The sequence below is a fragment of the Tripterygium wilfordii genome, chromosome 2 (assembly GCF_013401445.1).
Source record: "Tripterygium wilfordii isolate XIE 37 chromosome 2, ASM1340144v1, whole genome shotgun sequence".
NCBI lineage: Eukaryota > Viridiplantae > Streptophyta > Magnoliopsida > Celastrales > Celastraceae > Tripterygium > Tripterygium wilfordii.
The window spans coordinates 9141131-9156295 of NC_052233.1; the positions used below are offsets into that span (position 1 = coordinate 9141131).

Genomic DNA, 15165 nt, shown 5'->3' on the forward strand with positions numbered 1-15165 from the left:
TGGCAAAAGAACTTTTCAATTATATAAGAAAATATTTAATGGCTTTTTTAAAATAAAAAAGTGACTTTTTACTTTGTAGAAATAAAGGAGTTAGATGTGCTTAATCAGAGAATTTTCAATTCAACTTAAAATTAAGTAAAAAAAAAAAACTCGCATTAAAATTACATAAAGCTCCTAAACTTATTAATTAGATTTAAACACAATTCAATGAAGGTCACAAAATAAATTAATAAATAAAAAACGACATACTTCAATATCGAATTACCAAAGATTTTTTGGGAGTCAGGAAAAAAAAGGATCCATCATACAAATACAATTGAGCCTCCTCTGTGGCCGGGGTTTCAACATCGTGGTTCAATTTCAAACTCTGGTCCAGAACCATTCCACCACTTCCGGGGACCTGATCACATCATGATCTTCCTCTCTAATTTTTATCCTCCTTCCACGTATCTCGTTTACGCTCCCAAGAAAATCTCCAAACTCCTTCGCACTGGTCTCCTCTAGAAATTTCAATGGTCCGCGCAGCCAAATTTTCAAGATCCAACTATTACAACGGGAGAAACAAAGCTTGTGTATCCCAATTGCCTTCACATAATCCACAGTTCTACCACCAATAATGGTTTCTCCCAACTCCATCATCAATGAAGTTACCGAACCTAGATGCCGGATATCTATTAGGAAAGGATTTAACTGATCCATTTGATACTGGGGTTCCATACCAAACCTTGTGCGTATTTTTATATGATTGTGAACTAGAATTGGGACTGTCAGAAGCCAAAGAAGAAATCTTATGACCCTTAATAGATGGAGTACTGGGAGACCCCCAACCATTCTTTCTGGACTTCCCTCGTGAGGAGTCCCCAGGATGTTCCGTTGTCCAGCCACCTCTCTGTTTTGATTTCTGAGGTGTTGCAAAGCTTCTTTCTTCATGGTGGGATCTCCTCTTTTTATAAGCCTTGTCAAGAATTTTGGATGCGGAGTTGTTTCCACGGTTGTCCCTGTATTCTTTATGAAATCTTTGAGCAGGGGCAACTGAATCACGATTCCTCTTATTAACCTGCAGCTTCGCAAGTGCTTAATGTTACCACAAGAAACAAACGGTAGGAGTCGGTGGGTTGGGGCTTCAGACAGGTAAAAAATAGTACAAAAAACCATCTACAATAAAATGAATATGCAGCAGTTAGTGTTTCCTTGAACATGCAACACATTTGCGGGCTAACCTTGGCAGTATTTGTGCATTCACGAGCAAAGTGCCCTTCTTTTCCACACCTGTAGCACGAACTAGGTGAGGCTTCACCAGATGCTTCCTGACGCAACCTTGCACATGCCTGCATTATGAATTTTCACTTTAAAAAAAAAGAAGTGATACTAATATAAGAATGCCAGAAAAATCCTTTTTTCTCACATCATGCAACCAATGTATCCATCACCAAAGTCCATGGATATTACAACACCAAGCACGGACAGATTACTACATGATACATGAGCCATTGGGAAAGAGAACGTGAGAGGCCAACATTAATGAAATCAAGAAAAATAGGAGGAGAAAAAGGTAAACAAATGGCATTTCAGCATTCCCTCATGAAAGACAAAGAAGCATCCATTGCTCAAAAAATTCCGAACTAAGATTTATTTGCAGAATATAAAATTTTAAATACGAAAAAAATATTTAAAGGTGTGACAGAAAGAAAGTTATAAAGTTAAAAACTAAGAACAGGCTAAAATAGGACAAGAAAAACTAAATTACAAATTCAAAACATAGCAACTTTTTACGTCGGCCAGAAAAAGGTGGTGCAAGTATGATATATCAATGTAAAACAACATGATAAAAATCCGTTACCATAAAAGACCATATTACATGACACATCACTGAAATTTAAGGATTCAATAGATAACATATCTTAGTGTGTTATGCAAAACGATCATTATTTTAATGAAAATAATAGATGTGTATTAATAACATCAAAAAAATTAATTACGCATAACATTCATGATTCATACGATACAACATATTTTCCCCGAAACAGAGTAGTAGGAATTATTCTGCAAAATATCAATGATGTCAAATATGTTTTTGTGCTCTGAGAACAACAAACAATGTCACAGATTTTAGCCATCTCACCAAATGCTACAGGGAAGTTGTCAACCATTTTACAAAATTAAGCATCAATAAAAATGCATAGAATCTATCTTGATGTATCCAAGCATGGACACAAACTCAAAATGAAGCAACATAATAAAAAATAATAAAAACATTGAATATGACTTACCAAACCAGTGTGGCCCAACTGACCACATTTATAACATGATTGTTCTCTTCGGCCAGTATCTACATAGTTAAGGCAGCATAAATGGCCAAAATTCTTGCAGACATAACATTGTATTCCCTGATCAAAGGAAGTGTGGAAAATATAGTCACCACATAATAATTTCACCAATTAACACAGCACAAAATTCACATGAAAAATAAAAAGACAACAAGAAATGAGAAGAAAATTATCACATGGTAAGAAGCCTGGACAAACCTTGAGATCATCGTTGGAATATTCACCCTCACATAAGAACATATCATGCCCGGAAGTTCCACACTTCAGACATATTTTTGAACTCTGAGCACCAAACTTGTGTTTCTCAGGACAATCTTTAGCACGATGGCCACTTTGTTTGCAAATAAAGCAATCTTGTGCCTATAAGGGAATTACGTAACAGATATAAAACCAAGATGATTGCCAATCTGAATAACTCTGTATTATAGTGGCATGATGCATACAGGGTAACTAACACACCAGCCAACTAATATAACACTACAACCCTTAACACAGAAAAAATGGTCATTTGGTCACTTGGTTTAAGCTTAAAACTTAATATGAATATGTGCATAATGTTGACAACCATTGTTAAGAGTAAGTCCATGAGTAAATCAGTACCAACCCACCATGCTTGCATGTTGCATAAGCCTTTAACTACCCTCAAAAGAGCATGTATGAGCTCAGATAACATAAAACCAAGCATAGGTCTGATGTACACAAAAGAATGAATATTTGGAAAACGCAAGAATAGAAAAGGGGTTCATTTGATAGGTAAGAGCAAGATTAATCAAGCTACAAAAATCTAAAAACTGATGATTATGCATTCAACGAGATATTTGTTTCTTTGCATCTTACTTGCTCTGCCTACTAATATGATGACCAGAGGTAATAGAAAAAGAAAAGAGAATAAACTAAAGATAATTCAACCCCACCAATCTTTACAATGCTTCATTGAGCAAAAAAGACAGTAACGCATGCAGCTGTTAAACAATATTTTAAAGTACAAACCTTCGAGCATTGCTTAGCACCATGGTCCAGACTCCCACAAACAAAGCATGGTTTCTTCCGCTTAGCGGACATGCAGTTCACCATCATATGACCTTCTTCACCGCAATTATAGCACACCCCCCAATTCCCTTCTGGTGGATCAAAATACCTTGGCCCTCGCTGGTATAGTGAATATCAGAGATACTACACTGAGCCTTCACATTGAATTACATTTCGAAAATCGTAAAACACAGCAAAAAATACTCACAAGAAGCTTTCGCAGCACAGTATTGTCAGAAATCTGGACTGCATCTGGCTCCAAAGGTTCAAGCATCTCTGCAGCTTCAACCATCCCCGCCCTTTTCACTTCTTCAACCATTACAACATTCTCCAGTTTGTTTACATTGCTTACCTAATGCAGTAAAGGGTTAAATATTACCGCATCTGAAATTATTACAAGCTCATGTTAAGGCAAGAACCTTAGCAACAAAAAAATAGGGAAAAAGAACATGCTGTAACATGACATATGTCGCAAGTCGCAGCTACCCAAATCCATGCGACTCAACTATCAACCCAACTAATATGCTACCTGATTTAGCACAGTTTAGCTAGAGCCATAACCAACAAATCAGCTACATCAGTTCGGTTGCTCTATGATATCCTTTGGTTACTTGTGAAATCTATTCAATGGCCATTTACTGTCAGGATATTTTAACTCAACTTTAAAAGGAGAACTAACAATAAGCCTCTACAAGGTTTTAACTATCATCTTTTCAGCATTCGGCAACCAAATAAGCGTTAGGGTTCAAATAACCATTATTTCTTTCTCGCTCCCAATAATTGAAATTATTAAACTTTCGTTTTCAAAGTAATAAGCAAAAAGAAGGCGATAACATGCTTTTGCTACAGCTATATTCCAAATAGCAATGACTTTCCATCGAAACTGCCAGAAAATACAAAATAGAAAAACTCACGGATTGCTCCCCAGCCTCTATCTTCCCAGATTTCTTGGTCTTCTTTCTTTTCTTAGGCTTCAAATCAACTACAGCCTCGCTGCCACTACCCGTTCCACTGGTATCCACAATAACAGCCTCGGCAACCCGTGAAGATGACGGAAACAAATCTGCCGCAATACTATCACCGTCTACATCAGCGTCTCCGTTCGACCTCGTCGCGCGAATCAGGATAGCCTTTTCCACGATCCTCAAGCTCAGATCCTCGTTGGCCTCCGCGTCGTCGTCGTCCTCCTCCTTACTTATGTTCACCGCTATTACTCCCTCTGCTTCATTCGTTAATTCTTCTTCTCGATCGTCTTTGGCTTTTTGCTTCTCCCTCTTTGCCATCGCTTAGATTTTCAAAAATCCTAAAATCTGAACCGTGAGTACGGAAGTAGGCGAGATTGAGCTAGATAGGAAGCTAGGGTTGTCTTTGCTGCGCGTATCGATTTCGAATTTTGTAAAAAAATTTATGGGAGTAGGTGAACGGAGAACCTCGTTTTGGCGAGCCTTAAATCACCAGTGGGCGGACCGACACACGTTCTGGGCTTCTGGCCCGATTAGTTACCTGTCATTAATTGTTTTAATATGACATAGATTTGGGTACAAAATGGGGATTATTATCCTTATTATTGGGTGACAAAAATTAGTTTATCAAGATAATGACAAAAAAAAATGAGAATAAATAAGGTGTTGGTGAAGAAAATAATGTCAAATGCATTGTATGTTAAAATAGTTGTTAACTCTTAGGTCTTAATTAAATATAGCTTCAATAAACACTGATTTTGCTTACTAGAGTTAAATTTAATAATATGTGATTGTGATCATCATGAACATTCATCAACTCAACTATTTAGAGTCCATCACACAATTTTGAAACCCAAAATATAAGTCATGTAGCTTCATTTAATAAATTCACAAATTACTTTTAGCACCGGATTAGTTAACCTTGCTTGTATTGTATGATAATTGTATTCACATCATACGAGAAAAATTTTATTTAATTTTTAATGATCACATTATCAATGTTGACATATATTATAAAATTTGTATTCACAATACATATCCAAATTTCACTAGATTGAAACCAAATTGCATGTTACTTGGTTAGACAAGGGGCTAGTTTGTAGAGCATTTGTAAAATAACAGATATGCCAGCAGAAATGATGGTAGTAGAAATGCTGGACAATTTTAGTAGCAGATATACTACTTGAATGTTGGGTAGGTGTTTGGTTGAATTTTTACTGTTAACATTTGTGCTGTGTAACATATTGGATAAATTACGTGCAGGGGTAACATACATTTTAGTTTTATATGCTGTATCCAAACATACAAATTAATTCTTAAAATTAATATAATGAATTTAAATTAATTAGTTAAAGTTTTAAAAACAGTTAATTTATTTAATAACAATTAATTAATTTATTAATTGATTTTTCAGTGTCATAACAGTGTAGAGTAGTGAGGGTATAATCGGAATAAAGCAAAGGCATGGAGATAATATCGACTTTTGTTATTGAAATGCTAGTGAAATTGTTTCAAAAAGTAGCATGTCAAAACTAGTATAAAATGTTAGATAAAAATGTCTTGGATTATGTGACGAGAAAAACTTGTTTGGTTGGAAGCAATATTTATACTACAAAGTAATATAAATGCTACTAAAAAATCTCTACCAAACGGGCCCAAGACTTTGGATTGGGTGAACCTCTTTTGGTAATGAAACTATTATAATTTTTAGTTCATATACACATAAATAATATTGTTCGATTTGAGTTGTCCAATTTCTATAAATTCATCGAGCTCACACGGCTTTGTCTTCTCAAAAAGTCACCCTCTCATCTATCACAATAATGCTATCGTAGAAGGAGGTTTCGTCAGAATCTGCGTTGTATCAGTGTTGTGCGTCGCTCCTTTTTTTATGCGAAAAGGCTCAAGCCAACACAAATAAGGACATTCTGGTAATTTAATAGTGATAACGGACACTCGAATTCCACCACCCAAGACTCCAAGAGTCCCAATTTCTGTTTGGTCAGGGTCTCTGACTTGAAACACCAATGCCGGTCAGGTTTGGTAGGCGTAGGCAGTCGGCACGCACCTGCCGTCCCGTTAGTAGTATTTATTTATTTATATATATATGTTCACCAATTCATGCTTAATTTTCTAATTTTATTCTTCTTCATTTCCTCGCTAAGAAAAGAAAACAAAAGAAACGAAACGAAAACACCCTCTCCTTCTCTTCTCAATATACTTTGTATTTGGAGTATTTAAGTTTGATTGTTAGATAACCGGATCAGCGAATTGTTGTCAGTGATCGATAATTAGGAAGATAATGTTTAACGGAATGATGGATCCTGAGATGATCAGACTCGCGCAGGAGCAGATGAGTCGGATGTCCTCAGACGAATTAGCTAGGATCCAACAACAGGTAAACCCTTCGTATTTAATTTTGAATCGTATGATATGCGTCGTGATTTGTTGTGATTCGAATCGTATGACCGTTGTAGGTATGTCTACATCGTAGGTTTCTATTTTTTGTTGTGTTGTTACACATGTTGATGATGTTAAGGGATGAAATCGTAGTCAGAGCATGCAGGATTCCATGTAGCATTTTTTTTTTGTTTGGGTTCAATTTGAACTAGATTTTTTGATGTATGTTTATTTATTGATGTTGGTTATTTTTGGAACTTAAGTCATGGTATGGATTCCTTTTTAGCTTACTCTGGTTGTAGCGCTTAGGATTTTTGTTGCTTCAGTAGAACTTATGAAAATATTACATTGGCTAATTCAAGTAATCTATTGCTTGAATTTTAGTAATGAAACATTGGAACATAATGGAATGGGATTTATAGTAACAGAATTTAAAATTCGAGGAAGGGTGGTCAGAAATTGACAAGTTTGTGTGTTAAGACTATAGTGACATGGATTATTGCATCTTTCATGTTCATGATATTGCTGGTATTACAGATGATGTCCAATCCCGAGTTGATGAGAATGGCCTCAGAAAGCATGAAGAATATGCGACCAGAAGACTTGAAAAATGCTGCTGAACAGCTAAAGTATGCCCGCCCGGAGGAGATGGCTGAGATTGGTGAAAAAATGGCTAGTGCGTCTCCTGAAGAAATTGCTGCTATGCGTACTCGTGTTGATGCCCAGATGGCATATGAAATAAATGGGGCTGAGATGTTGAAGAAACAGGTAACTTCAGACTTTCAAGTCTTCAAAGAACAACACTTGTCATCCTTTGTTGAATGAGGGGATCATAGTTCCCTCCCCGTTAATCTTGCATTGGCAACTGAACCAGTGATGTTCCAAGTTTCTTTTAATTATCTATTGGCATCTGTTGTGGTTTTTTGTGTTTTATGGCCTTATACTACATGCTGCAGGGGAATGAACTACACAATCAGGGAAGATTCAAAGAGGCCTCAAACAAATATTTGCTTGTAAGTCCAGTTCTCAATTTAATTTTCGTCTTCAAGAATCAATTAGTGGACTAGGTCTGCATTTTGCACTTAGATTGATGCAATATTTCTGAGCCTTTTTCACTATCTTAGGCAAAAAGAAATCTGAAAGGACTTCCATCCTCCAAAAGCAGAGCACTGTTATTAGCGTGTTCCCTTAACTTGATGTCTTGCTACCTAAAGACCAGGCAATACAATGAGTGCATAAAAGAAGGCTCTGAGGTATGGACAATTATTTTTCTTATCTCTAGTAATTTGCTTATATAAATTTGATAGTGCATAATATCCCTTCCTATTTTCCAATCTAAGGGCGCCCAACTAGAGAAATTTTTGTGTTATATTAACTTTGGGAAGGAGTTAAATCCTCAATTTCAAGAGATATTTATTTTTTTGCTTATGCACATGCATACTCCTTTTTCTTTTCCTGATTGAAGCAACATGTTCATACTCTTTAGGTTTTGGCCTATGATGCAAAGAATGTCAAAGCTCTTTACCGAAAGGGCCAAGCTTATAGAGAACTAGGACAGTTGGAGGTGAGTTCATCTGAGGACATACCAGTGTTTGCTAAACTGAATTTAAAAAAATTGTTAAAACTTGTGCAATTTTTAATCTTCTTTTGCTGTCTGAATAACTTCTAATATTTGCCAGGATGCTGTATTGGATTTAAGCAAGGCGCATGAAGTTTCCCCAGATGATGAAACTATTTCAGAGGTCTTAAGGTACGTCTTTTTCAGAATTCTCAGATCATCCCCGGATGAGGCACATGGAAAAATATAATACTCTTGAGGGCTTCCTTTTTTGTTCTGATCCAACATGTATTCTGATTTATTTCTGTCGTGGACTCATGTAGCCCACCCCAAATAATTTGGGATACAACTCATTTGGTGATGATGATTGGTAAAATCAGGCTAGTGGAAAGTTTGGATCTTTAAATTGGTTTTACTGCTTGGATAATGGAACTTAAGAATTTGGACTCGCAAACCTCAAACCATAGATGAGCTTAGGTTGTCAGGTAAGGATATCAAAGTGGAAGTATGGAGAGAATATCGATGGTTCTTTTATCCTTAAGTTGTTCAATGATAAATAAGGATCACTTGTAATTGGCAAAAGTAAAAGCAGAGCCTAATTACTCTCTAAACTCTCTGTTATGACTTGATCCCTACAATGAATGAGCTGTCAGAGAATACAGCCTTTTCATCGGTTAGCGTATGCTTTAACACATGAAAAGAGGAAGAATAACCCATTTCTGATTGAACAAACAGTTTAAGTTCTGTTATTATGATCACTGTCATTATGTTTAAGTTAATCCATTCCAGTAGCCTTGTGAGCTTTGTATTTATATTTTCTGATCAATTATGTGAAATTTATTGGTAACAGAAAGAAAAGACTATTGGACAATACTATGGAAGTTTGATCAATGATATCATTTGCCGTTACAGGGATGTTGAGAAAAGATTGGCTAAAGAAGGCAGACGTCAAGCTCGTAAAGGTATATTTTATTTCCTTTGTTTACCTTTTCCCTTTTCCTGCTGGATTGCTTTGAGACCTTGTTATTTGTAATTGTTTTGTTTCCTAAGTATCAAAAGAAATTATTTTCCCTTTCTGCTGTCTGATAGGATTAGTAATTGAAGAAATAACTGAAGATGTTGAGGCTGCCTCTTCTGTAAACCAAGAAAGTTCAAGGGAAGCACAAGTGCAAGAGAGTACCGACTTCTCTAAAAGTGAGCGTGGGGATAGCAATGGAGGCTTGACAACCAATTCTGACCATTTTCAAGTTGTGAGAAATGACCCAGAGGCAATCAGGTTCAGTTGCTTCCATTATAGAATCACATTATGCTTTGCATTTGTTTTTTCCTTTCATGCATTTGCAGTGATATGTTTTTATTTTACTTTTTCTGAATATTTTAAATTATTTTGGTGAGTGTGTCATATATGCGGAGGGGAGTTAATAGAATCCTCTCAATTCATGCAATGGAGCTAGTGTCTTTACTTGCCAGTTGTTTTATTGTTGCGGTTGTTCTTGCTGTAAATGTCACTGTGTAGCTTGGTGGTGTGGGCTCATGATATTATATGGGTCACACGTTAACGATGTTGATTGACTATATGGGAAACTTTCAGTTTTTTTTTTTTACCTCTTTTCATTGTCAGCTTGTTAACCAGGTTCCTAAGGCTCTGTTCAGATTTTGCAGGATGCCATATGTTATTTGACTCTTGATTCTAACTATATAATTGGTAAACTAAAGGATGTCTTCAAAAATTGGCGGAACCTTGATGTTTGTTTGGGTTGGTGGTGTGGATTAACTACTAAATATTTTGACTTTGCAGTAGTAACTAGTTTTATTTCTGGCAATTTTAAATGTTATGTATTCCCAAAGCGTAATTTGTTTCTCTCCCTGCTTCCTTGCCTTCCTACTTTTTTTCATTTTTAGTTATTTTTTCCCCTTATCTTATTGCTGAAATGATTGTCTTGTGTGATGAGAGTTGTTTTTTTTGTTATCATTAAATACTGAATCCATCAAGTTGTTGAGTTTAAGCCTGATTGTTTTTTTTTTAATTTTTTCCTCTGGGATCTTAGATCATTCCAGAATTTTGTTTCTGGCAGTGATCCTGAAACACTGGCTGCCTTTGGTGGTGACAAAGCAGGAGACATATCTCCTGAAATGTTTAAGACTGCCTCAAATATGATCGGGAAGATGTCTCCTGAAGAGCTTCAAAAAATGCTTCAGATGGCTTCCTCATTTCAAGGGCAAAATTCGTATCCCACAGGGGGTCCCTCCAGACCTGGATTGGTTCCTCCAGAGATAACTCCTGACATGCTTAAAGCGGCATCTGATATGATGAGTAAGATGCCATCTGAAGAGCTTCAGAAGATGTACGAAATGGCATCCTCGTTGAAAGGGAAAGACGCATTTTCAACTCCAGTAGCTTCAGACTCTAATGGACTAAGTTCAGATACTGGGTTAAGATCATCAGAAGCTCAGGAAAATTTTGTAGCCAACAGAAATGATGCAGGTGAAACTAGTTCGTCGCATACTTCCTTTTCAAATAGAAGAAGTGCCCCGGAGCCAAGCTTTCCGGCGTCAACTTTTGATTTGCAAGAGCAGATGAGAAATCAAATGAAAGATCCGGCTATGCGGCAGGTACCTTCGTTTGTTTTCCTTGGTAGCTTTTTTTTTGCCCCCTTTTCTGCCTGACAATGTGTCCTGGACTCTTTGAACAACCCTTATGAGTGTGGTTACCTTATATGAATACGGCATTATTACCGTGGGAAACCCCTGGGGTAGCTGCCGAGGGTTGGTGCTTGAGTTGTAAGTTGTCTTACCACACAGTCCCAATTTTTGGGCTTTTTGACATGTTAAACACACCTTTCTAGTCTCGGGATGTGGAATCATAGATGTCAAACTACGCACGTGTTTATGGGTAGGATTTTAAGAATGAATCCACATTTATATTGCTGATGGCTGTTTGAGTGGAGTTCAGAAAGTTTTCCATGTTAGTTGTGCATGTATCTAATGCTATCAGGATCAAAATCAGATTTTGCAATATGGGTTGGCCCTTATTGTTTTGTCGTATGTATCTAGATTTGTTGAATAATAATGCACTTAGTATTTTCTTGCATGGCATTCCTTGATGTTTTCTTGAATGTGTATCAACAGATGTTCACATCAATGATGAAGAATATGAGCCCAGACACGATGGCAAGCATGAGTGAACAATTTGGAATGAAACTGTCTAGGGAAGATGCAGCAAAAGCCCAACAAGCCATGTCATCGTTATCCCCCGAACACTTGGACAAAATGGTACTTCCCGCAACTACGTTCTTATAATTTTACTTTGATCTCATTCTTTATCATAGATTTCAGATTATCAATTTCATCCCGATTGAAAAAAGAAAAAAAAAAACACTTGTCGATTAATAATGATGGCCTCTTTCAATGCTGATACTGGTTAAATTTTGAGCTCAACTAGCAGTTTGATGTTCTTACACCTGGTTCTGTTGTAGATGTGTTGGATGGAAAGGATCCAAAGGGGAGTAGAAGGTACGAGGAAAGCGAAGAACTGGTTGTTTGGGCGGCCTGGCATGATTCTAGCGATATGCATGCTCATTTTAGCTATTATCCTTCACCGGTTGGGTTTCATTGGCAATTAGAATCGGTACCCACTGCCCACCATTGTTGATAATTCATGATGCCTATTTCATTATTCTTACTACTTGCCCACTTAGAAGCACTAAAAAGCTTGGATGGTAGGATTAAGTGGAGTTTAGATGGAAAGGGTGTGGGGTTGTATGTCATGACTAACAGAGAATTTTTTTTCCCTTTGCGTTGGTGCCCGTTTGTAAGGTTTGGACAAAGATAAAGATTATCTGATCCCATACTTTTTGTAATATCATAATCTCAATGACCCGTGACAATTCCCCCACTTTTGAAATACTATTGAGAAATTTGTTTCTCATTTGAATCGAACTTTGGATACACATATGCCTAACTCAGTCGATTGTCAATCGAGTCATCTCTCGTTGGTGATAATTCATCGACTTAGAAGATGACTAATCTTAGGTGAAATTCATGTGTGGTGGTGATAGTGTTGACTGTTGATATTAGTTTATTTAAAATTTTATTTTTTTAAAAATGTTTTCTAGTGTTCGAGTGTTGACATTGTCTTGGATGTCTTGGGTCTTCCAATTCGACAGCAGACAACCACAAAATTAGTCAAAGGAATTGACACCGGTGAATCTCAACCGTCCATCGGCGGTATTCCACATTGGCTACTGATGTGCTGATGTGAACACCAATAAACAAAATGCATTTCCAGGTCAGCATTCTTGTCAAAAGACCACGCGGCAACTAACCACAAATTAGTTATGATTTACATAACAGAAGTTATGATATGTTGATTCTCGAAGCGTCCACAAAGTACAATCAATCATTAGTTTTACATGATAACTCTCGAGAACTCAAGATACCCAAAGCATATCTTGACATGGCTTTCAACATGAATTATTGGTATGTAAGTAAGGTAATCGCCATGCTCATGATTCATGAAGATATAATCTAATAAAGAAAGATTGTTATAGAATTTGTGTAATAGTACAAATTATCTAAAATGTCTCAACTTATCTAAATATGCCAAATTTCTAAAAATGGGCGGCCAATTTACCTTACCAACCCGTGAAACTAACGAGGGCAACACCGTAAATTCAGTGCTTCAGAATTCTGCGCTAGAGAGTCTGTTTGGTTGTCACGTCGTTCACAGCTTGTGATTTTCATTTTTCTTGTGGGCGTCCGAAGAATATCGAAAGAAATTAATTTTGGGATTGAAAGAAGATAAAGACGGCATTCCAAATTTCAGATCGAGCAAAACAAGCAAACGGTTCCTAAACCGTTCTTCTCGGATTTGCATTAGCTGTATAAGCCAAAAACCATTATTCCCTATAAATCTCCCCTCTTTGATCCGTTTCTTTCTCCATCCCTCACTTTATCTATCGCTTTCTTTTCCCGGAAAATAAAATCAAATGACCATGGATGATCGGGAAACCTTTTTCCCTCAAGGCTATCATCTTCGAAAAGCTCTCTGCAATTAGTTACCCACGCATGCACAAGAATCTGGCAGGTCCCATATTCATCTCCCTTTCTTTAACATTTTTCCAGATTTGTAATCGGAGAAAAGAAAAACAGAGAGAGGCAAAGGTTTCGTAAGCCTCTCAACCATGACGAGGCAGATTCTTCTCCGATCACCCCCGGCGAACCGGAAGCCGCCTCTGTTGACAGACACTCAGATTCCAAGCAAATCGACATCGTCTGATGAGTCCCCGAAGACAAGACCACTGCAGTCGAAAAACAAGAACTTGCGCCTTGGCGAGGTGGCCGGTGGGACGGCAGCGGAGTGCGCGGCTGTGTGCTGCTGCTGTCCATGCACCGTTATGAACCTCCTGATCCTAGCCGTCTATAAGCTGCCGGCGGGGCTATGCAAGAAGGCGAGGAGAATAAGGAGAAGGAGGAAGAAGAAGAAGCAGCTGCAGCGACTTTTGGGTCCCACCGAAAGCAAAAGGTCCCACGGTGATGATGAGCTGGAGAGGGAGCTGAGATCGGTGATGGAAAGAGGAAAGAGTGTTCATGATGGCGTTGATGCAACTGAGACCGTTGATATGGAGAAGGAGATGTGGGACCGGTTCTATTCCACCGGGTTTTGGAGGAGTCCGTCTCAGACAGAACCTTCCTCTTAGTGGCAAACACCAACCACAGTCCATTTTGGGACTGTTTGGAATGTTGTAAGTTGTATTGTTGACGTGGGGCCCATGATGAGGGGTTTTCGTGTACAATCAGAGTGCACAGAGATTACCGTGTGAGTAAATCAGGAGGAAAGTTGTATTTGTCATTTTCTTCACTTTTGAAACGGGGAGAATTCGAACCCTAATTACCGACTGATGCACATCATATTTATCACTCTAACTAATAGTTTGGGTGTTTGTATTTTTCTTTCTTTTAATCTGAGAATTGGATGATGATTGTTTGAGATTTGTTTTCCCAAGTGAAAATTTTGATCCAAAATTGAATCCAATATATAATAGTATATAGATTTGATCTCTTATGTGTGCATGTATATCATGTGTTTTGGATTGTTTTGTGTGAATGCCGTAATAAAAACAGAAGGAATTCTGTTCTGCAGGTGTGATGGTACTAATATATTGCCTCACAAGGAGACAAATGGACTGTCATGGACAGCAGCATCATTTGACTATGAGGGATTAATTATTTGTCTTGTTTTCACTTAATTCATGACCAGAGAAGCAGGTTTTGTATGTAATACGTAGTTATCAAATCACTTTAATTTTCTGGCTCTTTTAATCGCTTGACTTGACTTATTGCGCTCATTTGCCCAGGTTGGTGGAAATTTATTGTTTAAAAAGCAATATTTGGTTGATTTTAGATGCTCCAGGTCGAAATCATATTTGAGAGTGTATGCAGAACCCAATGGTTACGGCATTTCTTGCCTTTCTGACAGTCAGATGATGATAATGCTTTGACAATTTCTATAAAATAGAATAATCAGAACATGAAAGGCAATTTGACATTTTGACAACAAACATTATATATATATTTTATTATGTTACCAAAATTTTAAAAATAACCTCACTAAAAATGTTTGGCTGAAGAAAAGGCTTAGAAGCTTGCACGTTTGTATGGTTGGTTCACCCATTTGATATGTTTGGATTTTTTTTAAAAAAAATTGAAAAATTGGATTTTAGACGATGATAAATTACCACGTATATGTATAATTATGTCCTTTTTTTTTTTTTCCTTTCCCTCAAAGTTATAATTATGGTATATACGGGTATGTCCATATATTATGAATATTAAACATATTGTTGATGCGTAAAATTACAAGTAGTTCAGATGAATTGTATCTTATGAA

General features: G+C 37.1%; 3 protein-coding genes across 4 annotated transcripts; 2 read left to right on the plus strand and 1 right to left on the minus strand.

Moving 5' to 3' along the window:
• Positions 1-161: 161 nt before the first annotated feature.
• Positions 162-4805, minus strand: LOC120011697 (protein AIR1-like). 2 transcript variants are annotated; one of them, XM_038862799.1, is made up of 7 exons: positions 4271-4805; positions 3565-3708; positions 3318-3476; positions 2526-2687; positions 2271-2387; positions 1221-1328; positions 162-1063 (listed from the first exon to the last, which is right to left on the minus strand). In XM_038862799.1, exons 1-7 carry the CDS (start codon positions 4637-4639, stop codon positions 605-607), a joined length of 1518 nt encoding a protein of 505 aa, XP_038718727.1. In that variant the 5' UTR covers positions 4640-4805; the 3' UTR covers positions 162-604. The 2 variants fall into 2 exon arrangements, with proteins under 2 accessions (XP_038718727.1, XP_038718735.1); XM_038862807.1 differs by having other exon boundaries at positions 162-1057; positions 4271-4803.
• Positions 4806-6462: 1657 nt separating this feature from the next.
• Positions 6463-12226, plus strand: LOC120013212 (outer envelope protein 61-like). The gene is made up of 11 exons (XM_038864952.1): positions 6463-6716; positions 7256-7486; positions 7675-7731; positions 7843-7971; positions 8205-8282; positions 8398-8468; positions 9189-9238; positions 9366-9552; positions 10325-10889; positions 11406-11549; positions 11753-12226. The coding sequence occupies exons 1-11, from the start codon at positions 6621-6623 to the stop codon at positions 11897-11899; spliced, it is 1755 nt and encodes a 584-aa protein (XP_038720880.1). The 5' UTR covers positions 6463-6620; the 3' UTR covers positions 11900-12226.
• Positions 12227-12703: 477 nt separating this feature from the next.
• Positions 12704-14338, plus strand: LOC120013220. Its single transcript, XM_038864963.1, has one exon. The coding sequence runs from the start codon at positions 13460-13462 to the stop codon at positions 13973-13975; it is 516 nt and encodes a 171-aa protein (XP_038720891.1). The 5' UTR covers positions 12704-13459; the 3' UTR covers positions 13976-14338.
• Positions 14339-15165: the final 827 nt, after the last annotated feature.

Bases quoted from the DNA above. Each gene is read 5' to 3' on its own strand.
- LOC120011697 (XM_038862799.1), bottom strand. From the start codon at position 4,639: ATGGCAAAGAGGGAGAAGCAAAAAGCCAAAGACGATCGAGAAGAAGAA. The intron at 3,709-4,270 runs GTGAGTTTTTCT...TTACTGCATTAG, and splicing joins TAGAGGCTGGGGAGCAATCC to GTAAGCAATGTAAACAAACT. The intron at 3,477-3,564 runs GTGAGTATTTTT...TCACTATACCAG, and splicing joins CTGTGCTGCGAAAGCTTCTT to CGAGGGCCAAGGTATTTTGA.
- LOC120013212 (XM_038864952.1), top strand. From the start codon at position 6,621: ATGTTTAACGGAATGATGGATCCTGAGATGATCAGACTCGCGCAGGAG. The intron at 6,717-7,255 runs GTAAACCCTTCG...CTGGTATTACAG, and splicing joins TAGCTAGGATCCAACAACAG to ATGATGTCCAATCCCGAGTT. The intron at 8,283-8,397 runs GTGAGTTCATCT...AATATTTGCCAG, and splicing joins GAGAACTAGGACAGTTGGAG to GATGCTGTATTGGATTTAAG.
- LOC120013220 (XM_038864963.1), top strand. From the start codon at position 13,460: ATGACGAGGCAGATTCTTCTCCGATCACCCCCGGCGAACCGGAAGCCG.